At 35.2% G+C, this 9,415-nt stretch overlaps 1 protein-coding gene across 1 annotated transcript in view; it reads left to right on the top strand.

Annotated features, from left to right (window-relative positions):
- SLC6A14 (solute carrier family 6 member 14) overlaps positions 1-9,415 on the top strand; it is a 29,419-nt gene that overhangs the window by 16,733 nt on the left and 3,271 nt on the right. Inside the window, exons 8-13 of the mRNA XM_008706948.2 lie at positions 2,687-2,915; positions 4,372-4,497; positions 5,842-5,960; positions 6,513-6,612; positions 6,865-6,974; positions 9,168-9,335. Of these exons, the coding sequence (XP_008705170.2) occupies positions 2,687-2,915; positions 4,372-4,497; positions 5,842-5,960; positions 6,513-6,612; positions 6,865-6,974; positions 9,168-9,335 (852 nt within the window). The remainder of the gene's footprint in view (positions 1-2,686; positions 2,916-4,371; positions 4,498-5,841; positions 5,961-6,512; positions 6,613-6,864; positions 6,975-9,167; positions 9,336-9,415) is intronic.

Here is a 9,415-nt window from a genome sequence, read left to right as displayed (position 1 = left end):
GCTGGAGACCTAGTGAATTTTGCTCCCTAACAACTCTTATTTCTATTGAAAGTGGAAATAGATTACATACCTTTCAAGGGGGAATTATAGTTTTTAACTTCCATAAAAGAAACTGAGTATCAATTTATGATTGTTTTCCATAATAACAGTAATAGTTACCATTGAGCATCCTAATTGTTTACATGTGCTAGCTTATTCAATTCACACATCATTCCTAGTACACTTATATCATCATCATCTTCAGCATCTCCATTTAAATAGATTACATACCTTTCAAGGGGGAATTATAGTTTTTAACTTCCATAAAAGAAACTGAGTATCAATTTATGATTGTTTTCCATAATAACAGTAATAGTTACCATTGAGCATCCTAATTGTTTACATGTGCTAGCTTATTCAATTCACACATCATTCCTAGTACACTTATATCATCATCATCTTCAGCATCTCCATTTTACAGATGAACAAACATGCTTAAAAATGTTAAATAAATTGAAGTCAAGGAGAGTAAGAGGTACTGAATATAAACTTCGTTCTTTTTGACTCCAGAGTCAGAGCTCTTTGTCGCCATGTTACATTGCCTGTTTTTCACTGAGCAGTCCCGTTTTAAAATGGACTAAAAAAAACCCACTTTTGCCCAAATCTTTGCCAATCTATTTGAAATCTACACAATTAGGTTTTTTCTTTGGGTAATGTTGTATCTACAGAAATTCACTGTTAACACGGATTTGCCTAGATTAGTTTCTAAGATTATTAATGAGTAATTTTTAAATTTAAATTATTTTGTAAGTTTAATTTAAATTAATAGGTAAACTGTAAAAGGTAGACTAGTAAAGGGGTAGGATTAGATGAAGTGAGTGGGAGGCTGCTTAAAGAGTCGAGGTCGGCTACGTGAGGCTCTAATCGAACAAACACGGGATGAGGGAACTGGTGATCTAAGGGATTCTAAATATATCACCATTCTTCAAAAATTGCCTTGTACTATCCTTGTTAAGAATGGATATGTATCTATCATCCCCAAATTCATATGTAGAGTCAATAGAATTTTAATCAGATTGACAGCACAGTTTTCCTCAGATCTTGAGAATGGATTGTAAAATGTATGTACAAGAGAAAAAGGCAAAAAAAAAAGGTGTTTTTGAAGAAGGAAGACTTGTTCTAGCAGATATGAAACAATATTACAATGCTATAGGAATTAAAATACTACAGTGTTAGCACAGACATAGACTTACAGACCAGCGGAAGAGAAGAGTAGTCTCAGAAATAGATTCATGAACATTTGGAACTTGATAGGTAGCAGAGGTAGCAATGCAGATCAATGGGGAAAGGATGGACTATCTAACTGATATAACTGACATCCAAGTGATATAATTGATAGTATCAATTGTCTTTACAATTGATACTTCATTTAGAAAAGAAAATGAATTGGGCTCTCCAATTTAATATGTACTGTATCCATTTTTCTGGTTAATTGAAAACAATATGAACAAAGCTTTAAATCTTGTAGAAGAAAATGTAGGACAGTATCTCTGATCATCGGCTGAAGATTTCTTTTCAAGTCGGAGCAATCAAGGACAATACATAAAAGCAAAGATGGGCACCTTTAGTTACATTAAAGCAACAATAAAATCTTGGGCTCATCAAAGGTCACAATGTTAAGAGGTGAAAAGAGTAAGCCACAAATTGGGAGGAAAAAATGACATATATAATAGACAAAGGATTAGAATCCAGCATACATAAAGAATTTCTAGAGGTCAGAGAAGACAAATAGCCCAAACGAAAAACTGGCAAAAGACATGAATAGGAATTTCACAGGGTAAAAAATCCTGTGGAATGTAAAGACATAAAACCATACCAAACCTTATAAGTAATTAGGGTAATGAAAACTCTCATTTGAGAATATTAAAAATGCTGATCAATATTGGCAAGAATGTGAAGCAATGGAGCTCGGAGCTCTCACACCTAGCTGGTGAGAATCCGAAGTGTAAAATAATACGGCAATATTTCATAAAAGAGAAGATGCATATACTCTTTGACATCACAGTTCCTCAACTAGGTATGAGGGGACACGCACGGGGATACTTACTGCTACATCATTTTTAATAGCAAAATATTGAACCACCTCAATGTCCCTCAACACGATAGAGGATGACCTGTGGTATACACAGTGGGGCAATACGGCAGTGAAGAAAATGTTCAAAACTACCTATGTTTAACTAAACCATATGAATTTGTCTATATTTTTTCAGTTTTGACACAAAATTGAAATTTCATATGGTTCAAATTGATAATGGAGAACTCTCATACAATACAGAATGAAAAAAGGCAAGTTGTCCAGGTTCACATGCATTAAGAAACCTTTCCTTCAACTCAATAATGTGAAAAGCTAAATACCATATTATTTGGGTTTACATGTGCCTAGGGTAAAAATCTAAAGAAAAACAAGGAAATGAGAAACCCAAAAGTCAGGATAGCAGTTACACTGGAGAGGGACGGGTGACCTGATCAGAAAGGGGCACTGGGAGGCTTCCAAAGACTGGTAACATTTTATTTTTTAAGCTGAGCAGTGGGTTTGGTGTTGTGGTGTTTACTTCATTATTATTCATATTTATTCATTTGTATATATGAAATCTTTCGAAGAAGTAAAAAATTTGAAGGGTATGTTTTTAATTATCTTCTCTTATAGGTTTGGAAGGATGCTGCCACTCAAATCTTTTACTCCCTTTCAGTGGCGTGGGGGGGCCTCGTTGCTCTGTCATCTTACAACAAGTTCAATAACAACTGCTTCTCAGATGCTATTGTAGTTTGTTTGACAAACTGCCTCACTAGTGTGTTTGCTGGATTTGCTATTTTTTCTATATTGGGACACATGGCTCATATATCTGGAAAAGAAGTCTCTCAAGTCGTAAAATCAGGTATGTGATGCTATACGTTAATAACTTTGATTAAGTCGGTATCGCTCATTTAAGAAACACTAATATATTTTACAGCAATTTACTTAAAGTGCTCAAGCAAGGTTTAGGGTGTTACATTTTCTTTCTCATTTCATCTTATATAATTCGATCAATGATGTAGTAATTCTTAGATGGTCTGAGAAAACAGGACTGTATTAGGGAACAATTGTTTAAAAAGCTTATTCTCTGAATTTTATGGAGTCCTTAATATGAACTGCTTGCTGTACAAGTATTGGCATCATGGATGCCTTTACATGCGTTAGCTTCATTTAATTAATGTATGCGTGTGTGTATTCATATGTATATGACTGTATGAGAGTATGTCTGTGTGTGTGTGTGTATTCCTCCATGTACACATGCAGCCTTGGGTCTGAATTTTTAAAACACAGTAATATCATATAGATAGAAGCCCAGGTAAATTTGAGTGTCCAGCTGTGTCCAGCTTTAAAGGAATCTGATTAGTGAACTTCCTAACTTTAAAGACATTAGCTAGGGATGCTTAATTATCTGGCTAAGATTCTTAGGAAAAGAATTCCAGGGTTCTTGGTAGTAGGAATCCCTCATTAAATTTTTATGTATGGCCAGTATCATTTGATGGCGAGACCAATGCAGGAAAATAGAATGTTAGGACTAGAAGGGACCTGACAGATAATCTAGTGTCCAACTCCTCGTGTACAGAGAAGTGGACTGATGCACGGAAATGTTATGCCTTGCAGAAGATTAAATCATTAGGAAGTGACAGAGCCTAGGCTAGAAGCTAATTCTCCTGAACCCTAGGTCCTCTGGGAGTCTGGAGAAACTTAAAATACTTAAAACAACAAAGTGTCACATAATACAATCGGAAAAAAAAGTTAAAAGCACCTCTAACAATAATATACATGAAATAGAAAACAGGATTCAATTTCTAGTTTTGTTACATACAATTTTGCGTGTGCCCATTTACTAATTAAAATGGCACTACGGACAGTGATTCTGGGCGGACATTTGGAGAGACGGCTGAAGACTACACCGGGAGTTCCGTAAGCATAGCTTTCTTGATAGTGTAATTCTTTCAGAATTTCTAGGCTTAATTTAGGCTTCTGGGGTTTAAGACAGTTGTTATTCTTCATGAATCTCTAAAAAATGAAATAGCTTAAGCAAAATTGTTGAAATAGTTCAGATTTCTTATGCGAGAAATGTACCATTTACAAAATGCATCTCACTGACTCAATTCACGTCACTCGCTCCCATTATCACTTCGTTGAACAACCAAGTCAAATGTTTTCAAAAGCGCAAGTGAAATAGCTGCCCGAGGATGTACATCACGGATTGTGTCGCCAGATTAGAATGAAAATGTTCTAGTATCTTATTTTGAAAATGTCCAAATGTGTGAACTTTTTGGCAACTAATTTAAATAAATGTCATACATTTGTCTTAGGCTTTGATTTGGCATTCATTGCTTATCCAGAAGCACTAGCCCAACTCCCAGGTGGGCCATTTTGGTCCATATTATTTTTCTTCATGCTTTTGACTTTGGGTCTCGACTCTCAGTTTGCGTCCATTGGTAAGTAATACTCCCAGATATTACCATATCCCTCATGTTTTACTCACATTTCTTCTACTTAAAAACATTCTTTTCTTACCCTTGTTGCCCCCATTAGCTTTTACTCTTAGAATCTGAAAATTCTTTTTAACTCAATTTTAAAGACAGAAAAATACCAAGTACTCACGTAGTAGATACCCAAAAGGAACAGACGGTACTATTTTACATTTGCTTCAGAAATGAAATTGAAGTCCCCTCTGTTTCTCTCCCTAATACAATTCACATTTCTTCCTTCCTAGAAACAACTGTCACCATGGATTATGTGTGTTATTCAGTCCATGTCTGTATATGTTATGTATCCATAAATAACATACAAATGTTGTCACATAAATGTGAAGTTTCATAACATACATATCGTTCTGACAGTTGCTTTTTACAGGTATTGTGAATCTGTGTTGATACATACGCATACAGACCGAGTTAATTCACAATCTGTTGCCGTAATGTTGGGTATTTGGATCATTCCCAATTCTGACAAATGACACACGCTACGGCAATGATTGCTCTCGCACGTGGCTCTACGTACACACAGGGATTTTCCCTAGGGTACACACCTACATGTTCCGAAACATTATTCATCAGACCACTCCTATATGACACACTTTAATAGTTGACTATGTACAGTATAAAGTCTGGCCTCCTCTAGTTGACTTTCAAAGCCCTCGAAAATTTCAAACCTGTATCTTAATCCTTTCACCCCTACATCCTTGTGCTTTCAGCCAGACTCTGTTTCATGAACACATTTATTTCTTAAACCTAGAAGGCCTGTCTCCATGCCATTTATTCAAATATTCACCTTATTTAAAAGTTCTAGAATTCTTCCTTCTCTGTAACCCTCTTTCAAACTACATCAGCCCTCAGGGATGCGTTATCTTGTAGTTACAACCGATGAAAAACCTTGTAAAACAGACTAAAAACAACAAAGAAAGAGAGCTGCATTTGGTTTTTATCCGAACCAACAAGTGGTGACTGCCAAGAGAAAGGATTCCCTGGATTTTTAAAAGCAAGCGGTAGGCACTGGGTGTGATACGCAACTGAAGAATCCCTGAACTCTACCTCTGAACCTAATAATACATTATATGTTACAGAAATGAATTTAAATAAAAGAAAATGTAAAAATAAATACATAAAAAATAATACACTTCATTGAGGGGAAAATAAATAAGTCAATAAAAGCAAGGGTAGGACCCAGAGTATATTTTCTGCATTCACTTGTAAATTTGATTAATAGAAGTTGAATTCTTTGATTAAAATTATTGGCAAATGAGTTGACCTATGACATGCCCTTTTTTCCCCCTTCTGAAGAAACGATTACAACAACAATTCAAGATTTATTTCCCAAAGTGATGAAGAAGATGAGGGTTCCTGTAACTTTGGGTTGCTGCTTGGTTTTGTTTCTCCTTGGTCTCGTCTGTGTGACTCAGGTATTACCATTTTTCATAGACAAATCATTAGCTGGAGTGTACTTTATCATCTAAAGGAGGAAATCAAAGGTTTAAGAGGATGTTTAGGGACAAGTCCAAGTCTGACCCAGCTCAAGGGTTTCGGAGTTCTAGCCCAGAGTTTTTCCCATTATAGCACAGTTTTGATAGTTAAGTATATTGTGAAGAGGGAGGAGGCCCAATAATGGACAATTTCCCCAATTACAGTAAAGTTATAGACTTCAAACGCAGGCTCTATTTTTGGCAGCTACTACACAGCACACAGACCCTGCATATCATTTCGATAATCCCCTATTCTAAATGCTTATTTTTTTCCAGTGACTCAGTGTAGGATGAAAGGTGCATCCTTTTTGAGATATTTAAAGCTACATTTGTGTTTACATTTGAAAGTATTCCTCTTTAACATCTTAGCACAGGTGAAACCAAGGAGCACATGTTAAAACCAAATGAATAGATTCGATTTCAAGACTTCATCAATCATCAAAATAATTAAAAATATACTTAGATGTCATTGGTATGTTTTTCTTTGGGTAGGCTGGGATTTACTGGGTTCATCTGATTGACCACTTCTGTGCTGGATGGGGCATTTTGATTGCGGCTATACTGGAGATAATAGGAATCATCTGGATTTATGGTAAATAGCAACTATAGAGTTCTCCGTGCCTTTTATCGAGATAACCTAGTGTGATTCTGTTTCATTATGTTTACTGGAACCGCAAAGTATAATATTACTGGAAAAACTGCTTAGGAATGAAATGTAGTTAAAGGTGTATACTTCATTGCTATAGTATAAGAAAATGTTTAGACAGAAAGATAATCTGGGGCCACAGTGATTAATGGAGGAAAATGTGAGCAAGGACTGAATGCACTCTTCCTTTTTTCTAAGGCGGGAACAGGTTCATTGAAGATATAGAAATGATGATTGGAGCAAAAAGGTGGATATTCTGGCTATGGTGGAGAGCCTGCTGGTTTGTCATTACACCTCTTCTTCTGATTGTAAGTATTAATATGCCATGAATTTGGTATCAATGATATATATATATATATATTTGAACATTTCTAAGATAAACTTGAAGAATAATTCATATTGGAGACAATAAGGCAAACTAAGGTCATAAATTAATGACTTTCAACTTTTGCTTTATGACTACAAGTTGCCTCAAATAAAATGTCTTTGCAGTATTGTTTTTGAGGCTATAGGTTTAAACGTTGACCATTTGAGAAAATGAACAGGCTCCCAAACGTAAGACTTAAAGGCCCTACGTACTTAAAAATTATCAATAGAATAAATAAAAATAAATCATTCATCTGCCGTTACCCTAAGAAATACGCTGAGTCATCTGCAATGCTCCTAACCTCTCTGCTAAGACCCAGACTCGGCCTGCGAAGGACTGTGATCTAAATACACTAATTGCTAAGAAACAACACTCAGGTTTTAATACATATTTCTTTTTCTTCATGGGAGGGATTTACTATCTGAAATTACTAAAAGAAATTCACCACTGCCAACAGAGGCAATAGCTTATGTTGATTTCAACACCTGGTGCTATTTAGGAACTGAGGGAAAGCAAAAGATAGCTTACTAGTAGGAGAGACCTGGCATATAGACACGATATCATTAAACAACAGTTCAGGGCAGTCGATGACAAAATAAACACTTAATAGGATGGAGAATTACTGCAGTGGTGGAGGTGGGGCCGTGGCAAAGCTTCAGAGAGGACGGGTTTTGGTTCTCATTGCCTCCATGCTTCAAAGCTTTTCCTAGGAAAGGACATTAAATAATGTGATCCAGAATTTGCTTCACATCTGAAGTATGATGTTTGTTTCAGAGGGTGTTAAGTTTTATTTTTTTTTCACATTTTATAAGGTCAGTTTCAAGTAGGGAGCAGTTTGGGACTGGACGTACTGAATTAAAATATTTTGGATGCTCCATGTTCTAGCTAAATGATTTGGACAGTGGTACTAAATATTGTTTTCCTCTTCTGACAATTCTCCATAATAAAATAGGCTCTTTATCAATTTAGAAGTGCTCGCTAGACTTTCTAGCCAGCTAGTTTTTATTGATTACATAGCTTTGACAACTGGGTTTATTTTAAAATGCAAAAGTATTAAATATTAAATGATATACATTATCATCTATTTTGTATAAAGTGATGTGAAGTCATGGATACTTCAGCATCCTTCATCCATTCTCTTGTCGTTAACGTAAAAAAAATTATGATAATTGGGAAATACATTTAAATTACTGTAATTAAGTAGAATTAATCTATTAAATCGATTATTAATCTATTAGATAAAATTAATCTATTAAACTTGAACACCTACTTGATAAAGATTCCTACATTCCATTTCCCCACTGATTTTAGTAAAACCTAGACAGCTCAATAATTTAGAGAAACTACTAGGTGACTCTGCTTTTTGTTTACTTGGTTTTGTTTGCTTTATGGATTTCTAAATAATTAGTTTTAATACTGCAACCTGTCTGGGAGTTTTTTTAAAAGTTTTTTTTTTTTAACTTGGCTTTTAAGTGTTTTCCTTGTTAAGATTCAGATTTCACTGTTTTACCCAAACATACATTGAGCTTGTTTTTCTCTGAGAGAGAGGCTGAAAGTGAAGTGTGCTTTAGCAAATGCATATCAGGAGCGCGTGACTGTGTCTGTGTTTGGGTGTGGAGTAAGGGGTGCTCTGTGCGGTGGGAAATCATAGAAAGAACTGCTAAGCAAGGAGGAAAGCATGTACACTAAAGTATACTTCACATTCTCCTTGAATTAACTGGTATGCTGGCTAGCTTATAGCATAGATAAAACCATACTATTGTAAGTGAAAGTTAAAAGTTCAGTAATGGAAATGTTCAGATACTGTTTTATTTTCGATCTGAAATCATGGTAAAGTAGTTTATTGAAAAACATGTTAGTCCAGTATTTGTACCTTTTATAAATATATGGAGGTGCTCATTTTGGATGAATTTATTCAAAGCCAAATACATTTTATTTAGATTAGTTCATTTAGCATTATCTTCTGGCTAGTTATTGGGTTATCTGAGTTGCTTGGATGTATCTTCATTTTAATTGCTTTTGATAGATTATTTCTAAGGAATGAGATAAAATTCTTAACGATTAGTGCAATTGACATCGTTAGCGCAATAACGTCTAATCTTTAGCATTGTCTCTTCATACTTTACTTTTACAGGCAATTTTGATCTGGTCATTGGTGAAATTTCATAGGCCTAATTATGCCAAAATTCCATACCCTGACTGGGGAGTTGCTCTAGGCTGGTGTATGATTATTTTCTGCATTATTTGGATTCCAATTATGGCCATCGTAAAAATAATTCAAGCTGAGGGAAATATCTTTCGAGTAAGCACATTTATGTTCTTTATACCCCACGGAAAGCACTTACAGAACGAAGATTACTTCTATGGTGGTAATATGGAATT

The sequence above is a fragment of the Ursus maritimus genome (assembly GCF_017311325.1).
Source record: "Ursus maritimus isolate PB19 chromosome X unlocalized genomic scaffold, ASM1731132v1 scaffold_X1, whole genome shotgun sequence".
NCBI lineage: Eukaryota > Metazoa > Chordata > Mammalia > Carnivora > Ursidae > Ursus > Ursus maritimus.
This window is presented reverse-complemented; position numbering and strand designations above follow the sequence as displayed.